The following is a 20573-nucleotide window of genomic DNA, read 5'->3' on the forward strand; positions in this document are numbered from 1 at the left end:
AATACAACTACCTCCTACTGTCCTTACTCTTTAAAAATGAAAATGCACATTACATCCATTAAACACAGGAACATACAACTTCAGCTGAATATCTCACTGCAATCTGTAGTATAATAATGTGATACGAACAAACCAACATGACTTTAGTCTGAGTAAATTAGGTCTCCTGTCAACACAGCCCAGTGTAGACACCACAATAAGTGGATCTAACTACTTCGACTTCAGTTACGTTATTCACGTAGCTGAAGTTGCATAAGTTAGACCTATTTACCGCGGTAGCATATACCAGCCCCAAGACTTTCCAACTAGCAACATTTTTGGTAAGAACAAAAACACTAACCCAGGAACCTATCCTTGCAGCAAAGCCCGTTGCCAACTGTGTCCACATTTCTTTTCAGGGGACACCATCATAGGGCCTAATCACATCAGCCACACTATCAGAGGCTCATTCACCTGCGCATCTACCAGTGAGATATATGCCATCATGTGCCAGCAACGCCCTTCTGCCAAACTGAACAGTCTCTATGTAAAAGAATAAATGCACACAAATCAGTCGTCAAGAATTAGAACATTCAAAAACCAGTTGGAGAACACTTCAATCTCTTTGGTCACTCGATTACAGACCTAAAAGTGGCAATTCTTCAACAAATAAACTTCAAAAACAGACTCCAATGAGAGACTGCTAAATTGGAATTAATTTGCAAACTGCATACAATTAACTTAGGCTTGAATAAAGACTGGGAGTGGATGGGTCATTGCACAAAGTAAAACTATTTCCCCTTGTTTATTTCCCCTCCTACTGTTCTTGTAAAGTGCTAGAAATGCCCACCTTGATTATCACTACAAAAGGTTCCCCCCTCCACCCCCGCTGGTAATAGCTCACCTTCCCTGATCACTCTTATTACAGTGTGTATGGTAACACCCATTGTTTCATGTTCTCTGTGTATATAAAATCTCCCCACTGAATGCACCCGATGAAGTGAGTTGTAACTCACAAAAACTTATGCTCTAATACATTTGTTAGTCTCTAAGGTGCCACAAGTCCTTCTTTTGTTTTTGGTAAAGACTCTCACAAGAGCATACAGAGGAAACTTGATAACCACAGAAGGGAAGTACTAATTCCAGTCCTGGATTTAAAAAAAGGATAGTTATTTCCCTCTAATTCTGTTTCTGTCACACAGGATTCTCACTATTGCATCTTCTGTTTCAGTGTGAGACAGAGCATACAGCTTTTTGGTCCTCTGAGGTAGTGATAGTAGAGACTAACATGAGATATCCCTCTTCTGACAGTTATACACTACCTCCTCAGCACCTAGAACCTTCCAGCTAGTTACTAAACTGCACACAGACAGCCTAAAGGATGCAAAGAAAGATTCCAAAGAGCATTAACCTTAGCTGGGTGAAATAATCCTCTAAAATATCTTACAAAGAAGGAGATTTACATGTAAAGGAGAGGAAATGATTTGTAGATACCATGTACACACAATTCATACTCTCAGGAAGTAAGTAGCTTGAGGCATATATAAAAATATAGAATGGCAAAACATAATAGGCAATATTAAAGAAACACACTCATGCCCAAACTGGATGCAAAAAAGTTTATTTGTAAAACAAGGAGTAAGTGTCACACAATGACAATCCTAGAAAAACAAATGCTACTCTCAAAGGATTCAAAAATTCCTTCCGGGGGTGCTATCTGTCCTCCCACCTGGGGAGAGGAGAGAGGATCCAGAGACACATTCATGTCTACATTTTTACTACAAATTTTGATATAATGTTAGATAGCAAGAGTGACTATAGAAGCTATTTTGGTAGTAGGAAAAAAAAGCAACCAATTTGCCCTACATGGTTCATATTAATCTACAACACTCTCTGCTGCAGAGTAGTATGACGGCAAATGGATTAGTGGGAATTAAAAAAAAAAAGACCACATATTCAGAGAATAGACTCTGCAGTTACAATAGCTAGGATAAAAAGAAAGAAACACCAATCACCAGCTAGAGTCACTAAAATATTCCTTCATCTTCAAACTATAATACTCTATTGCAACGTCATGTGGATTATGGGTAGGTTTATGCTTCTTTTGAAGCATTCTACATTGTCAGGGGCAGGATGCCAGACTACACAGACAATCAGCCCATTCCAGGATGGTAAATCCTATGTTTCTTTAGTACTTAACATAGAAACACACATATTTTAAAACTTCAAATTAAAAAGAAAAATGTTGGTAATTTCAATATGCATTTTACCATTTTCTGTAAGATTGTTTTTTTTAAGATATCCCTCAAGCTACTTACATCTGATACACTGTGGGCATCACTGAATTAAAATACAATAAACTGATTTGTTGTAATTTTACATGCATGCAGTATTTAATTTTCTCTTCCGGATATTCAACGTACTGACAAGAAAACACATCTGCAAATGGTTTGAAGTAGAAAATGTCAAGCAACCATATTTATCCTGAAATTTTAAGGTCAGTAAGCTAAACAACTCTGTGCACTAAACAGCATTTTTGTCACTCAATAGTTAAAACCATTATATAACATCAATACATTAAACTTTTAAACAAGAAAGTGCTCAAACTTATAGTGTTTTTAAAAAGTTACTATCAACAGCAATCTGGATCTCAACGTGGAACCAAATTGAGATTTAGATAGCAAAGAAAACAATAATTCTGCTGAGAGTGAAAATGTACTGTTTATTGAGCTGTTAGTTTGAAATATAATATTCAAAAATTGAGTTCAGTGATTGTGTCAGCTATTGAAATTGTTACATTAAGACGACAAACTTCATTTGACCTCTCAGCCATAGTATAGACCTCAAAGTAAAATGCAAACCCACAGTCATATTTTTATTTGTATTGAACCTCAAAATGATTTTCAAGTAAAGTTATACAAACAAAAAAATTTCTCCCAAGGAGATTACACTGCTTACAAAATTTTATTTGAATTTCCTCTATAATAATATAAAGGTTATTGTAGTTTGTAGCACAATGAAATCAAGAGAGCAATTTGTCCTTTAGCCAAGAAGACTGTTCCACTCAAATCTCCTAATGGAGGCATCACTGACAGATGCAATGCTGGGCGGACACTATCACAAATTTTACTCATGTGAAACCACTGTTTCTGAAGCGGCACTAAATGGGATCCCCAGGCTCCAGATTATCAAAGAGCTTAATTTAGAACCATCTATAAGTGATCTTGAAAAGGTGATCACCTCCCTAGCATTGGAAAGCCCAAAGGAAAAGACGGAATTCCAGCTAAAGTACTGAAAGGAGGAGGACAGATTGTGCTTAAATATCTGTACAATATCCTTGCTTGTTGGGGGGAAGGAGTGATAGCACAAGACATAAAGGATGACAACAACATAATGTTGAATAAAAATAAAGGATATCAGAGTGATTACAACAACTACAAGGGAATCACTCTCTATAGTGACAGGTTTCAGAGATGCATTCAGTGGAAAATACAGTGAGGAGATTTATATACATAGAGAACATGAAACAATGGGTGTTACCATACACACTGTAACCAGAGTGATCACTTAAGATGAGCTATTACCAGCAGGAGAGTGTGGGGGGGGGAAGACACCTTTTGTAGTGATAATCAAGGTGGGCCATTTCCAGCAGTTGACAAGAACGTCTGAGAAACAGTGGGGGGGGGGGGGGTGAGGGTGAGAAATAAACAGGGGGAAATAGTTTTACTTTGTGTAATGACCCATCCACTCCCAGTCTCTATTCAACCCTAAGTTAATTGTATCCAGTTTGCAAATTAATTCCAATTCAGCAGTCTCTTGTTGGAGTCTGTTTTTGAAGTTTTTTGTCGAAGAATGGCAACTTTTAGGTCTGTAATCGAGTGACCAAAGAGATTGAAGTGATCTCCAACTGGTTTTTGAATGTTCTAAATCTTGACGTCTGATTTGGGTGCATTTAATTCTTTTACGTAGAGACTGTCCAGTTTGATCAATGTAAATGGCAGAGGAGCATTGCTGGCACATGATGGCATATATCACATTGGTAGATGAGCAAGTGAATGAACCTCTGATAGTGTGGCAGATGTTATTAGGCCCTATGATGGTGTCCCCTGAATAGATATGTGGACTCAGTTGGCAACGGGCTTTGTTGCAAGGATTGGTTCCTGGGTTAGTGGTTCTGTTGTATGGTTGCTGGTGAGTATTTGTTTCAGGTTGGGGGGCTGTCTGTAAGCAAGGACTGGCCTGTCTCCCAAGATCTGAGAGTGACGGGTCATCCTTCAGGATAGGTTGTAGATCCTTGATGATGCCTTGGAGAGGTTTTAGTTGGGGGCTGAAGGTGATGGCTAGTGGCATTCTGTTATTTTCTTTGTTGGGCCTGTCCTGTAGTAGGTGACTTCTGGGTACTCTCCTGGTTCTGTTAATCTGTTTCTTCACTTTAGTAGGTGGGTACTGTAGTTGTAAGAATGCTTGATAGAGATCTTGTAGGTGTTTGTCTCTGTCTGAAAGGTCGGAGCAAATGTGGTTGTATCGTAGAGCTTGGCTGTAGACGATGGATCGTGTGGTGTGGTCTGGGTGAAAGCTGGAGGCATGTAGGTAGGAATAGTGGTCCGTAGGTTTCCGGTATAGGGTGGTGTTTATGTGACCATCGCTTATTAGCACCATAGTGTCCAGGAAGTCTCTCTCTTATTTGGACTGGTCCAGGCTGAGGTTGATGGTGGGATGGAAATTGTTGAAATCATGGTGGAATTCCTCAAGGGCTTCTTTTCTATGGGTCCAGATGATGAAGATGTCATCAATGTAGCGCAAGTAGAGTAGGGGCATTAGCGGACGAGAGCTGAGGAAGCATTGTTCTAAGTCAGACAAAAATTTTGGCATACTGTGGGGCCATACGGGTACCCATAGCAGTGCCGTTGATTTGAAGGTATACATTGTCCCCAAATGTGAAATAGTTACAGGTGTTGCTGGAAGAGCATTTTCCTGGGTCACTTTCAACAGATTGCAAGTTCTTGCTGACCATCAAGAGCATAAATCTGGCTTCTGTGCCAGTAGATCAGCCTGCAAGTTATAGTCCCATATGACATGATCAGTATGACAGCTTTGAAATTAGCAGTGGTCTGAAACAAAGATGTGATCTGGCAGCAACATTCATCAATATATTTTTCTCTTTAGTGGTTCATCATGCTCTCTCATCTACCACCAAGGGTATACAACTTTATACAATATCAGTTGGAAAATTCTTCAGCATTGCTCATATGAGAACAAAACAAAGTTAAAGATGTGTTGATGAAAGAACTTCTTTTCACTAATGACGCAGTGCTCATCACAGACAGTGAATAGGAACTCCAGAAATTTTACAATAGCTTTGTGTTAGCTTGTGATTAATTTGGACTAATCATCAGTCTAAAGAAGATAATGATTATGGCACAAGATGTATTGATAGCACAAGAATAGCTGACATTACGATAGAAGTTATGCACAAGCCATGTCTGGATCAATTACCTTGGATAATCTATTTTTGGATTACAGACTTAATTCTCACATCAGAAAGGTAGCCATCACATTCAGCCAACTGACTGAGTGCATGTGGGGTAATAGGAAGCTGGCAAAGTTACGTGTTCTGAGTATTCAGACATGAGAGAAAGCTAAACACCTTCCACACCCACTGACTTAAATATCAAGTCAGAAACCAAAGTTCCTGATACTGAAATACTTGAAAACAGAAAATTGCTAAACAATCACTATTCTTAAACACAAATGTCTTTGTTGGCTCAGTCATCTACACCAGCTGGATGATGGACACAGCCCAAATGACCTCTTTATGGAGAACTTGTGGATTCTCCATGGCCACTGGGCTGACCTGGGCTCAGGTTCAAGAATGATCGCAAGCAGGATTTGAAAACTTTCAACACTGAAAGCTGGGAAAAGGCAGCTAGTGATAGGCTACGTTGGAGGGCTGTGCAGCACCAAGGAGTCAAAGAAGCCTAAGAGAGGTTGTGGAGAAAAAGAGAGCAAAGAGGAAAACACAGCAGGCGTCAAGTGCCAATAGCGTGCCATTTCATCTTCCGGCCCTGTGCCTTACACTTGCACTATCTGTGACAAGGACTGCCACTTGAGAAGTGGACTTCTTAACCACTTGTGATGCTGTATTACTGAACTGAACTGCTTTGGCGCTTACACCATTGTCTTTGGAGATGGATTATTGCCATCTATTATAGTCTACTATAATCACAAAATAGAGATTTTTTAATATTATGTTGTAAAAATATATATTTTTCTGTGGCAATACCAGAAATTGTACATATTTAAATCTTACGGATTTAAAGAGATTGCTACCATTAGGTCTATGCATAGCCAGAGACAATACTAGCAAACCAGGAGAGAACCGAAAGATGATAAATAAAACTCACCTAATTGTTTGGGCACTTAGTGAGCATGCTTGTTTTTTTATTTACAAATGGTACTGTAAGAAGAATCAGCTAAATCCATCTTGCTTGTAACAACAAAATGGGCTCCTCTCCTTTACTTTAACTTCGATGAGATTCTGTGTGCATTATTTGTGACAAAGTCATTTCTCTAGTGCTTAGGCCAGATGGACCGTGGTGACATTTCTTGACAACACATCATCAGAAGGAGGAGAATAAGAGGTTGACACTGACTAATTTGGGGACCTTGAAGATTGAGGACCTTTGAAGTAATTTCTCTCAATTTCAACATCCACTTCCTCTAGTCCTGACCAAATATTTCTTCTGAGAAAGAGAACATATTTTGAAATCCCTCCCAAAAAGTGTTTATTCTTAGATGTTTTTGGGAAGGGAACTGAAATCTCTTTTACCTCTAGATCTTTTACTGGAGTTACTATGCAGGGATTGAGCACGTGTTAGCATCTGTTGCTGCACTGGCCATGCACCATAAGGACCATGGCCATTTGTCTTAGATGCACCAAGCTGGTGATCCAGAAGCAGGAAATAAAAGAGTGATAAGCTATTCAGACATGTGGATAATAACCACCCCCCCCCCCCCGCCAAATTGCTTCTTGATTGGACATAAGTCTGAAACCTAAAAACGCACTTTAGAAACCTCCATTGCAGACTGAAGTGGAGGACTAATTGTGATTTTTATATGGGACATTTCAAAGAGCAAGAGATAGGAGATTCTCTGCTAAACATTTAAAAAACAATGGAATTCTTTGCCTGTGATGTACATATTAATCTTGTATAGTACACCTCTTAAAACATAGGTGGGATTAGGAAGTAGGCCAGAGGCTGAAAGAAATTCTGATCACTAAAGTTACATTTAGCTACATTTAAAACTATACTTTAGAATTGTCACTCAGGAAAGAGAGAAACTATTTACAGCAAACTTTGAACAGAATCAAATGAGAGATGAATGGTTTAATGACCTCTTATGTAAGTGGAAAGGAAGAAATGATATCTGTTAAAGAGATGGACTTCTCAGTAATGAACCTTATTACCGTCATTATAAGAGGAAATATATTTACACATCCCCCAATTGTCAATGGCTGATTTATTGATACATCAAACCCTAATAAAAGCAGGTTGTTCAGCTGGTATGGGGAATCTCTTCAGAAGCACTTTTGAGGGAGGGGAGGGATAGCTCAGTGTTTTGAGCATTGGCCTGCTAAACCCAGGGTTGTGAGTTCAATCCTTGAGGGGGCCGTTTGGGATCTGGGGCAAAAATTGGGGATTGGTCCCTCTTTGAGCAGGGGGTTGGACTAGATGACCTCCTGAGGTCCCCTCCAACCCTGGGATTCTGTGATGTAGTTCTATAACATATAGTTTATTTTTATTATAAAATGTAATAAGTCTAAAATCCAGACCTACCATGCATTATGATTCAAAATTAATTATAATCACTTGATATAGTAATATCAGTTGTTTTAAAGCGCTATACCAAAATACTAGACATTTTCAGCCTTATGCTTCTTAGTTAAAAGTTAACATTTAGTCTAAGTTTTTGTGCATGAAAATTCTTGTTCAGATTTTTTTCAAGAAACAGATTCTGAGTAAAAAAAATATATATATATATATATATATATATATATACCTGGTGTCCAGCTGTTATTTGCTTCAAAACATTTTCATAACATACTTCGTCCATATTATTCATCTGCTGCACCTGGATAGTAATAAGTGACACATTACCAACTGAAAGTAAAAGGCAATGTTTCATTCTAGTTGAAACATACTTTATATTAAATCAATTAAAAAGAATTCACCCAAATACTTATTAGAAACCAATATTAACGTCTAATAAAAAATACAATATAAAAACACTTAGCTTTTTTCCTGTCATACTGAAGTCCTACTAGCATATGCACATAGCACAGTAGGTCTATCAAAATCAAACACAAGTGTTTGAATATCAACCACATCTAAGAATTGATTAATAAAGCAAAATGTATTTGCTATCCATATAGTAACATTCACAGATATAAGATCAGCTCTCCAAGTCATTGTTCATTTCTTCCACATAATTCAGATAATTCCAGCTAGTATTAAAAGGATTCTCTATAGGTGTACGTAGTGTCATGTGAAGTGGAAAGAATTTTGCAGAGTAGCAGATCCTTTTTACACAGAGTTCTATGAATCCATCACATTATTATTTATCAGTAATTCTGTACCAAGAACTTACTATCAAAATTTCTGACATGATGCAAGTGAGAGAAGATAGTGCTGTACAAGGATGTCAAGAGTAACATTAAAATAAGATTATCCAGTGACTCAAAATCAATCACTAAACGTGGCTTTAGTTAAAAACATTTAAGGTATTATGCCAATAACTTTGTCCATATCTTATTAAGCTCTCTTAGGAAGGTATCACAATCTAATGAGGATGAGTAGTTCATTTGAATATAACCACTGCAAACTTAAGATCTATGCAATTTAGATAAACATGCACATATTTGTGTGACTCTCTCAATATCACTGCTTACATTCAAACAAAGTTTATACAACATTAAGGTTGTGACAAAATGAAACAAGGGAATTCAAAGTCAGAGCTGACACTCAGTCTCTAGCTCATTTTGTTCATTTAAGGGGGGAAAAAAAGACATTTGATAAATGAGTTGAATCTTCCAGTAGAAAAACATGCAATATTCAGAAAATGGAAATGTAACCTCTCTCTGGTATGTTCAGAATGGTTGAAATAATTGTTAAACATGGATTTAATGGAAAAAAATAACTTTACATGGGTGAAATAAATATATCCATATATGGTGTCACATGAATGCCATGAGAATAAGAATGCAACATGTGTCTTTCAAACATGGCATTATTACTAAGAGCAACATTTTATAGATTACATTTCATATTCTATAGACTAATTTCATGATATAGTGTTAGGTCTTTCCTGTCTGAATGAAAACTTTCTAAAAGATAAAATGAGTTAAAAGCATAAGAAAGGAAAGGAAAGAAAAGCGAAATGAACAAATTGTGAGAAGTAGATCAAAAAGATAAAATAAAGGATAAGTGAATGCTAATAGCAATGCTGAGCTGAGATAATGATGACCTATTTAGGATTAGAAGAAATTAAATTATTTACTTTTCTTATAGTTTCATAAACATACATGGGCGCTTTATAAAACACACATGAAAATATGGTCACTCTGGTAGGTAGTATCTGAATTTTGGTGAAACGAAAAGAAAGAGCCCCATTTGTCTGTCCGAGCTGAAAGATGGTGCATGTAAAAGGTTCCATTCTCAGCATCGACAGAACAGACTCTGTTTAAGTTATACACTTCTTGGAATAGGGACTGCCCTTTAGTTCATGTTTTGAGCACACTGTTGCTGCTTAGCATCACTACTTAGAAAGGGATGTGCTTACCATCAGAAAAACAAGAACAGAAATACAAATAAAAGGAAAATAAATTTTTGTCTGGCAGTGCTGGAAGAAAGGCAGGAGGCCATGGATGTGCTTTAATTAGGCCACAACTTTATTCACTTAAAATATCTGGAAGTACCCAGCAACAAATTATACAGTACAGAGTCAGCATCATTTCATTATTCATGTCCACATAATCCCCAGACTGATCCCAGCCATCCCTGACCTGGGATCCTGCCACACTCCCCTCATATGAGGTGAAAGGGGGGGTCATAAAACTGTGTGTGGGGGGATCAGCTCCCCACTGTTCCAGAAATAGGAGCCCCCAACCCCCTTCCTCAGATCTCTTAAGGGAATTGCCTCTCTCGTTGTGGGTTCCAGGACTAGCTGCTCCAAGAAGCAGTCATTTATGGTGACAAGAAACTCTCTCTGCATCCTGTCCTGAGGTGACATGTTCCCAGTCAATATGGGGACAGATGAAATCTCCCATTATTGTTGAGTTTTCTATTTTTATAGCCTTCCTAATCTCCCAGAACATTTCACAATCACCATCCTGCTCAGGTGGTTGATAGTATATTCCTACTGCTATATTCTTATTATTCAAGTATGGAATTTCTATCTATAGATAGAAATATCTATTTATAGATAGATACTAAACTGGGAGGAGTGGTAGATACGTTGGAGGGGAGGGATAGGATACAGAAGGACCTACACAAATTGGAGGATTGGGCCAAAAGAAATCTGATGAGGTTCAATAAGGATAAGTGCAGGGTCCTGCACTTAGGACGGAAGAATCCAATGCACCGCTACAGACTAGGGGCCGAATGGCTAGGCAGCAGTTCTGCGGAAAAGGACCTAGGGGTTACAGTGGATGAGAAGCTGGATAGGAGTCAACAGTATGCCCTTGTTGCCAAGAAGGCCAATGGCATTTTGGGATGTATAAGTAGGGGCATAGCGAGCAGATCGAGGGACGTGATTGTTCCCCTCTATTCGACATTGGTGAGGCCTCATCTGGAGTACTGTGTCCAGTTTTGGGCCCCACACTACAAGAAGGATGTGGATAAATTGGAGAGAGTCCAGCGAAGGGCAACAAAAATGATTAGGGGTCTAGAACACATGACTTATGAGGAGAGGCTGAGGGAGCTGGGATTGTTTAGTCTGCAGAAGAGAAGAATGAGGGGGGATTTGATAGCTGCTTTCAACTACCTGAAAGGGGGTTCCAAAGAGGATGACTCTAGACTGTTCTCAATGGTAGCAGATGACAGAACGAGGAGTAATGGTCTCAAGTTGCAGTGGGGGAGGTTTAGATTGGATATTAGGAAAAACTTTTTCACTAGGAGGGTGATGAAACACTGGAATGCGTTACCTAGGGAGGTGGTAGAATCTCCTTCCTTAGAGGTTTTTAAGGTCAGGCTTGACAAAGCCCTGGCTTGGATGATTTAACTGGGAATTGGTCCTGCTTCGAGCAGGGGGTTGGACTAGATGACCTTCTGGGGTCCCTTCTAACCCTGATATTCTATGATTCTATGATAGAGATTCTATGGTATTGTTTGATTCATTTATGATTTTTCCTCTCTTTGACTCTATGCTTTCTTTCACATATAGTGCCACTCTCCCCCTAGCACAGCCTACTCTGTCATTCCTATATACAGTAGAACCTCACAGTTATGAACACAAGAGTTACGAACTGACTGGTCAGCACACACCACATTTAGAACCAGAAGTATGCAATCAGGGAGCAGCAGGGGAAAAAAAGCAAATACAGTAGAGTACTGTGTTAAACATAAACTACAAAAAAAAAGGGGGGGGGAGTTTAAAAAAGATTTGACATGGTAAGGAAACTGTTTCTGTGCTTGTTTCATTTAAATTAAGATGGAAAATAGCAGCATTTTTCATTTGCACAGTAAAGTTTCAAAGATGCATTAAGTCAAGGTTCAGCTGTAAACTTTTGAAAAAATAATATTTTATTCAGTTACAAACAGCTGCCATTCCTGAGGTGTTCTTAACTCTGAGGTTCTACTGTATTTTGTACTCTAGTATTACTGTGTCCCATTAATTATTATTTTTTCCACCAAGTTTCAGTGGAGCCTATTATATCAATATCCTCATTTAATACCAAGCATTCAAGTTCACCCATCTTAGTATTTAGATTTCTATCTTTTGCATACAAGCATTCATAAAGTTTGTCACTTTTTAGCTGTCTGCCATCATGTGATGTAACTGAACAGGACTCTTTAGCTAGTGAGCTCAAACCATACGGTAAATTCACAGCATTCAATCAATCTTATTATTTTTACCTCAGAAATTTGTTGAAAAGTCATTTGTTCACATAAATTGATTTTATTATGGGGTCTCAATCTTTCTTTTAACCATACACTACATTTAAAGTCCTATCAAGCAAAATTGTGCTTCAGGACATGTTAGGAGATCGAAAGAATCTCTGACTGGAATTTTTTCCTAATTGATGTTTAACACTGGTATGGAACCAAACTTTTGTACAAACAACAGTAAGTTTTGAAACCATGTGTTCTGTTTTCACTTAAACAGAAGAGCATCATTTGGAAAGAGAATTATTTTGTACTTTCTTTGGCCAGTTTTAATTTTGTGAAGGCCAGGTTGTACACTGTAGCTAATTGTTTTCTAACCATATCAAATAAAACAGAGGGAAAAAAGCACTGTCATTGTCTAGTGTCTGGACTTAACAACAAAGAAGCAAATACGCATTAACTCATGTACCTAAGAGTTTTATCCACCTTCTACACTAGGGACCCAAAACCAATTTGTTTTCCAATCCAACTATTAGGTATTTTTTCCAATCTGGGCTGAGATGTATCTGCCCTTTTGACCAGAACAATAACCAGAGAGGGACAAATGCAAAGGTTTTTTCTGTTTAAGTTTTGGCATTTGTTACTCACTGAGGTAGGAAAGGTGTTTGAAAAACATCAGACTAATGCCTTAGACCGGGGGTGGCCAACCTGTGGCTCCGGAGCCACATGCGGCTCTTCAGAAGTTAATATGTGGCTCCTTGTATAGGCACTGGCTCCTGGGCTGGAGCTACAGGCGCCAACTTTCCAATGTGCCAGGGGGTGCTCACTGCTCAACCCCTGGCTCTGCCACAGGCCCTGCCCCGACTACACTCCCTCCCCTGAGCCTGCCATGCCCTCGCTCCCCCCTTCCCCCCGCCCCCGAGCCTCCTGCAAGCCACAACACAGCTGGTCAGGAGGTGCGGGCCAGGAAGGGGAGGCGCTGATCGGCGGGGCAGGGAGCTGATGTGAGGCTGCTGATGTATTACTGTGGCTCTTTGGCAATGTACATTGGTAGATTCTGGCTCCTTCTCAGGCCCCGGTTGGCCCCCACTGCCTTAGACCCATTGCCTCCTAGCTGCTGAAAGTATGTGGGGAAATGACAGGGTTCATATTATAGCTGCTTCTACTAAAGTGAGGAGGATGCTGTCTGTTTTGAAGGGGCCTTGTGAGCAGTCTATACACACAATCTGGAAACAGATTGCTAATTGGCCAATCTTCACTTTTTCGGATAAGGTTACTGGGAAGGTTGTGGCAAGGCAACTCTCATAATATCTAGCTGCCTCATAGCTCCTTGATATTTGCCAGCCTCATAGCTCCTTGATATTTGCCAGACTAGTTACAAACACTGCATCTATTGTGTTGGCTGATGATCTCCTCCTAACAAGGGATAAGGATTAAAAGTCCATACTAATATTATTAGACCTAACAGCTGCTTTAGTGGATTGTGTCAAGAGTTGCTTGTTGGCCCCACAAACACGTTTGTGCTGTCTCCTTGGTCATGGGAGGGTTGGGAGAGTGCAGACAGAGACCTGGTTCTGCAAGGTCTCACACTCTGTTTGGGTAGGTTCAGTTCCTATATTGTCCTGGGAGAAATATTCTGACATGGAGATTCAATACTCTGCATTCCTCATTGAGGATGCCAGCTGCTGTAAGGCACATTCAATTGACTCCACAATGTTTTTTCTACCTCAAATGTCTGATGACATTCTTCTGAGCAATACAAGGACTTTTTCTTGGCTTGTGATATTAACGGAAACATCATATCTGTCTACCTTTTTTTGTCCACATGAGGAGGGGTCATTCATTGATAATTTCACTTCCTTGTTACCTTTTTTTTGGCAGGGAAAGGGGAACTAGTTATTTCACGGACATTTCAACAATACTTTGTGAAGTACTTGACACAGTCGTCTCCTTTCATTTTAAAGCTATAAAGCTTATTCCAAAGTTGCTATTAGGATACTACATCTTTGCCTTTTTCTAATGATACAGTACGAATAAACAAAACATTCAAATGAAGTATTAAGAAGTGATTAAAGAAAGGCAACAGCAAATATTATTGAAGGTACTTGAAACAATTAATGAAGGTTAAAATATGCACATCATAATAAGTACCATATGGTAAACTTATCCTTGTGTGGACATACATGAAATGGCTCCCTTATGGTTTTAAGGCACCTTGCTTGTCTGCATTGTGGATGGAGTGAATTATTTAAAGAACCTAATGAGAAAGTCATTTTTCACGCTTTTAAAAACCTACCATATTATCGATGGAGCTCTGACACTAACTTTTGGTTGAAAACGTAATTTTAAAAAAATAGGCAACCTACAGTCTAGCAGGATATTCTAAGGTAGTGTGACAAGTTGGGCTACAAAATAACATGATTTCTTATCTTACTTTGCTTTAGCAATCAGAGAGTAAAAATAGGGGAATTATTTCCAAGCCAAATCACGAAAAGATGTATATTTAACTTGTATTTAACTGCAGAATTAGTATTTTTGTTTTAAGCGTCAAGTACATTTATCTCAGACTGATTTAATATGCAGTAATGAATTCTAATACAAATATAGTTACCTTTACATGATCTGTATACCTTGGTTATATTTTCTCTCTTTTTCTCATTTTGGAAAAGAATATAAAAGACTGGGTTAAAGACTACTTTCATGTCTCGCTATCAAAACTGCATGTATCAAAGCTGAGCTTTTCCTATGACAGGTTTTGATCATAAATTACTCATATGGCATTTAGTACATCAAATCATATTTTTAATGTTTATGTCCAAACTACTTGAGTACTTTCCACTGAGTTGAGTGCTGTCACTTCTTATGTATCCTAACAGCAAAACAAACCAAATTCCATAATTTCCACCAAAGATAGGGACTGAAATGGGAGAACTAGACAGAACAATCTGCTTTGAAAACACACTTCACAACAAGATTTTGGTAAGGAAACTCACCAACTGATCATAATAACTGCTGTTTAATCAGGATAGAGCTTTGTTATCAAACACTCTGCTTAATGGGGAGAGTACAAAGGAGATAAATGGTGCTTAACCACAGTGAAAATTCTAAGTTCCAGTCTAAGTTATGCAAGATGGTACTATTCTGAAAATTTGGAAGTAACTTCTGAGCCCGGGTGTTTGTGAAGAGATCTACTTACAATGCATGAGGCTCCTGCACTAAAAGAATAATATAATCTGGAGTATTCAACCACTACCCAGATAGGTAGGAAGGCATTTATAAGCACACATGCTGGACTCCATAATTCTGTATAAATGTCCAAAAAACATCTTCCAGATTTTCCATAGTCATTTACCTTATTTGTTGTCTTAATTCCTATAAATGTCTGCCCAAGTGGTACAGGTCGAAAACGGCCATCGAAATAGAATAGTCCGATGTAGGGATTAACATGTAGAAATGTGGCAACATCGAGGTAATTAGGTAATGTAGCCGAAAGGCCCAAAATCCTGATCATGCTCTGTGTAGATTCAACCTATCAAAAAATTAAACAAATGACTTAGATATGAGTAAATAATCTGAGTTTTATAAATCAGATACAGAAAAGGATTAAAACATACCTTATAAAATAAGTGAGTCACACTATTTTTTCTTGCAAACAGCTAATAGTTTAATCATAAAGGAGGAGAACAGAACACAAGCTGGTGGTTCCTGTCTATTCTATACACCACATCTCCATTAAAACATTCTAATACCTCTTCTCATTAAAACATTTTACTTCACCCAATAAAGTTAATAGTTTTGTACTGCCATAAAAAAGTTGTATCTGTAATAACTGCAACATTTAAAAGGTCAATACAGGGTTTAGTTAAGGAAAAGATAATTAGGCTCCCTCACTCCAATTCAGACCACAAATGTGAGGTTTATGAACCGGAAGACAATACCAAGATAGCTGTTTAAATGGTATAATTAGGTTAATTCATTCTAACATTGCTGTCTGCCCTCTGAATTGATATACAGTCTCTATTGGAAAAAAATGTCTACTTATAACTATATAACAACTTTTTTAATGTAACGACATTATGTTTGAAATGTCTTGATCAGATACACTCACATAAGCGTTTGTTGCATGAGATATTTCTTTTCACATAAGAGTTTATATGTTACCTGTACTTGTAGAGAGAAACCATTTTCAAATATATATATATATTTTTTACTATTCTAGTTTAGTCTGCATAAACCTCAAACAATCTTTAAAGTAACAAACCATCATAAAATAATCACTTTTTAATTGTGCAATTTGTATCATCTCCTTTGCATTATGATTGCTTTTTGATACATAAATTTATTTTCTTCCCTATAAACAGTGCAGATTTTATGATTTTTGTAAGAAGAGTAAAACTGATGCAGAAAAATACAATTACATGCATTATTCTGTTGAGGAAATCCAAGCTAAGGAGAAATCTCTGATTCTACCTTCCATGGCAAATTGAGACAAATTTGCCAGAGATTCAATGCAGCAGACACATGACGACTTCCATTTTTCAAAGACAAGGCATGTTAAAGTTCCTCTCATGAGAGAGTGCATTCAAGAAAACAGAGCCTCTGAGAAACCAGAGTGGGAGAAAATGTTCAGCATTCTCCGTCATCTTCCTCTCCTCATCCCTCCTACCTCCTCACCTTTCCCCTTCATCTGTTCACATTCATGCTGTCACATTCCAGCTATTCTCATTTACACTCCAGTTTCTCCATAATAAAAAAAGATATTTAAGAAATTAACCTGATTTTTTTAAAAAAAGTATACTAATAAATAGAAAGACGACATCTAAGACTGGAACATGATAAAAGTGTATAAAATAAAGAATGAGACAGAAAAGGCTGACAGGCAGAATGGAAGTTCCCAGTTTTTTAACACAAGAATAAAGGAACATTACTCTGAAATTAAAAGGTGGGAAATTCAAAACCAATAAAGGAAATATTTTTTCACACAACACGTGATTAAAATGCAGACCTTGCTGCTATAGGAAGTCATTGAAGACGAGAACTTAACAGTATTCAAATAGGAATTGGATATTTATATGGATATCAAGAATATCCAGGAGTTATAATTCATGACAAAAATTCTGTGTTTTGGAGCATAGGTCAATCTCTAACTACTAAAGTCTATAATGAGACCTATGCAGGGGGCAGGTTATCCCATGTCTCCCTTCTGCTAGGTTCTTACATCTTCCTCTGAAGTATCTGGTTCTGGAACTATCAGAAACAGAATATATTGGTACAAATGGACATTGATTAAGTATGGTAATTCCTGTGTTCCTAAATATAGATATGAACTTGGCAAACGTAATGCTAATATTATTGGCATCTTCCCATTCCAACTTGTTTGCTATCAATCATGTTGTAATTAAACATAACACAAACTCTTCAAAACATGCCACTTGTCATTTGCATGTCTCTAAAGCACATAGCACACTTCTGGGGAGTTAAATAAATAAATAAATAATACCTCTCCACATCGAATCTTTCATCTGAACGTACTCTCCCGTCATCTATTTTTGGGTGTCCAGTCTCCATTTGAAACACTCACTCTTCAAAAGTGAACTTCACACCTTTCCTTTTCTATCTCTTTTGTCAACTCTGCTATTCGTTCTGACAGAATCTGATCCTTTCCGCACTGTCAGATGTCACTTAGGGCACGAAAAAGGCTCTGTCATACTTGTCTATCTTGGGACACTCTTTGCATGTCCTCAGTGCTGTAAGTCTCAAAACCTTTCCCCCTCTTTGGCCTGGTCTACACCTAAAAATTAGATTGACCTAGCTACATGGGTCAGGGTGGGGAAAAATTTCACACCCTGTGCAACCTAGTTAGGTTGACCTAACACCACTATAGACCCAGGTCAACAGAATAATTCTTCCATTACCTAGCTACTGCTTCTTGGAGAGGTAGACTAAATACATTGATGGAAAAAACCCTTTGGTCGATATAGGACGCATCGACATTATGGCACTACAGGGGCACAGCAGCAGCACCATAGCTGTGCTGCTATAGCCACTGTAGCGTACACATACCCTAAGTATCACTTCATGGAGGGATTCTTTCAGTCGGTATCTTTTAGGTCTTCTTCCAGCTGCCCAATGGCACACTTGCCATGACAGATATTAGATAAGTCTACGCAGGGTTAAAAATAATTGTGTAGATGTTCAGGCTTGGGCTGGACGCCAGGCTCTGAAACCTGGTGAGGAGGGAGGGTCTCAGAGCCCAGGCTCCAGCCCGAGCATATAAAGGGCTACTTTTAGCCCTGGCTACTTTTAGCCCAGGCTCCAGCCCGAGCATATAAAGGGCTACTTTTAGCCCAAATCACTTAACCTGGCCTCTGAGACTTGCTGCCATAGTTATTTGGTTTCTTGTACCGTTATTTTCATTCTAAACTCAGCCTGCTCTTCCCTTAGCTTTGCTACAACTGCTTCCTTTATTCTACAAAAGATGATACGGTAGAAGACTTTGTCTATCAGTGAAAGGAATGTAACACCTTTCAATTTAATATAATTACTTAGATCACCTTTCTTTTGGTATTTTGATCACAGTGCCATTTTTCTGGAGACTTTTCTTGGTCCCATACTTTATTGAAAAGTTCAGTACTTTTAATCAGTGGTCTCATCATCACAAGCTTTCAATGTGTGCCAGGTGACTGTCTTCATCTGCACCCATCCCAGGTTTTAACTTAAACTCTGCTCCGAGTCTCAGGACCACAAACGGTTAAACTGGCCGATGCTCTATCTAGTGCTTTGCCAAGTTTTCATTTTGTCCTTTACCATTTTTACTACCTACAACGTAGCTCAGGCTGCACTCAGAGTTTTGCATTATAATATGAAGGAGATTAATTTGTTGGATGAAGCATGTTTCTCTATTTGTTGGACGAAAAAGAAAGTACTTTGTGAAAATGCATGGAGTCTGTCACTGACAGTGAAAATATACTGTGTGAGCATTAAGAGTCAATGAAGAGATGTCCCATAAGTTGGTATTTCCTTGTTTTTTAGAGTTTGCATGGGTGAGATGTCACACACACAACCTTAAATCCTTTTGAATAAAGCTGTTTATGGAAAACTATACACACAAATACTTTATGCATGTGTGTGTGTATATGTGTGTGTACAGACACAGATTGCGAATATATATGTGCACATGCGCACACACAAATGTCCCATAAATATTAGACATGTGTATATACACGTGTGTATCTATACACACAATATGCATGTATATGTACATACATACATACATACACACACATACATAAAATGATTGTTGATGGAAAATTCCACACACACAGGACCTGTCCCCTAAGTAATCTAAATCCCTTATACTTCAGGGCATAATCCAATCACTAAAATGGGGTTAAGAAGAAAATTTCTTATATTCAGGTTGTCCTTTCATTGTCCTTAATAGGATTTCCTTCACCCCCATCCTCCCCGAAGCTCCTGGACATTAGCCACTGTCAAGGACATCACACCGTAAGTGATGGACCCCTGGGGCTTCTCTCAAATTCCCATGTTCCAAACTACTTGGGGCACCTTATATGAAAATTAGACTTTTGTCTCTAATGAGCTAATTTGGTCCTGTTGCTTATGCCTTAAATGGGATCATACCTGTTCATTAAATCAAATGCATTGGTATAGAGATGATGACAGTGTCAGAAAACAGGATTGTACATCCAGGCAGGGATTAATTAGTAGAAACATATGAAATGACAAAAACCACAGTCTGGTTTCTAGTAAAAAAAAACAAGAGTACTAAACAAGAAATAATATACAGGCCAGACTGCCTTTAAGCAAGACATTTTTTTCAGCTTCCCAGGAAATGAGTCCTTTTTTATTAACACAGTCACCGTGCAAATGTATGGAAGCACAATTTGTTAAAAATATTATGAAAAGTATGATAAAATCACAAGAACAAAGAACATATTAAAAACAATTATTTGTGTACAGTAAGATGCTTTCATTGCACTTTAATTTATTTCTCCAAAACAGCCTCTATTGCCCATATGGTCCAGTTTAAGCGGCTTATTTTACAGAATGTATACAGTATATTTGGATAGTTCATTTTGTGTGCATTTAAGTCAAAGAAAAAACATTACTCACGCAGCATATTGTTTTCACTCAGTCATTTTTATTTCTCAAACAAATTTGTTTCCTGAAGTCTTTGTACTATGCCAAATGTGATATCTTAAACAAATTGTATTTTTAAAGTTATCTGACCACCTTATAAATGTTCAACTGCAGAAGAGGTTTTGTTTTGGTCCTACCTGCCCACCAACTGAAAAACACTCCCTACTGCATAATAGCTCATTAGGTTTCCTTCAAATTTCCAAAACACACACCCACAACGCAGTACTTGGGACCTGGAAATATGAAGGAGATTTCATCCCAACAGCTGAGAGATTTCATCCCAATTTAAAAAGTTGTAAACCACGGATAATGGTTTAGACCACCATTATT

At 38.1% G+C, this 20573-nt stretch overlaps 1 protein-coding gene across 9 annotated transcripts in view; it reads right to left on the bottom strand.

Moving 5' to 3' along the window:
- ASCC3 (activating signal cointegrator 1 complex subunit 3) overlaps positions 1-20573 on the bottom strand; it is a 508218-nt gene that overhangs the window by 259920 nt on the left and 227725 nt on the right. For all 9 annotated transcript variants that reach the window (XM_073336864.2, XM_073336863.2, XM_073336867.2 and 6 more), the window contains 2 exons: positions 15436-15612; positions 8041-8112 (listed from right to left, as the gene is read on the bottom strand). In XM_073336864.2, the coding sequence (XP_073192965.2) occupies positions 8041-8112; positions 15436-15612 (249 nt within the window). The remainder of the gene's footprint in view (positions 1-8040; positions 8113-15435; positions 15613-20573) is intronic.

Source organism: Lepidochelys kempii, chromosome 3, assembly GCF_965140285.1.
Source record: "Lepidochelys kempii isolate rLepKem1 chromosome 3, rLepKem1.hap1, whole genome shotgun sequence".
NCBI lineage: Eukaryota > Metazoa > Chordata > Testudines > Cheloniidae > Lepidochelys > Lepidochelys kempii.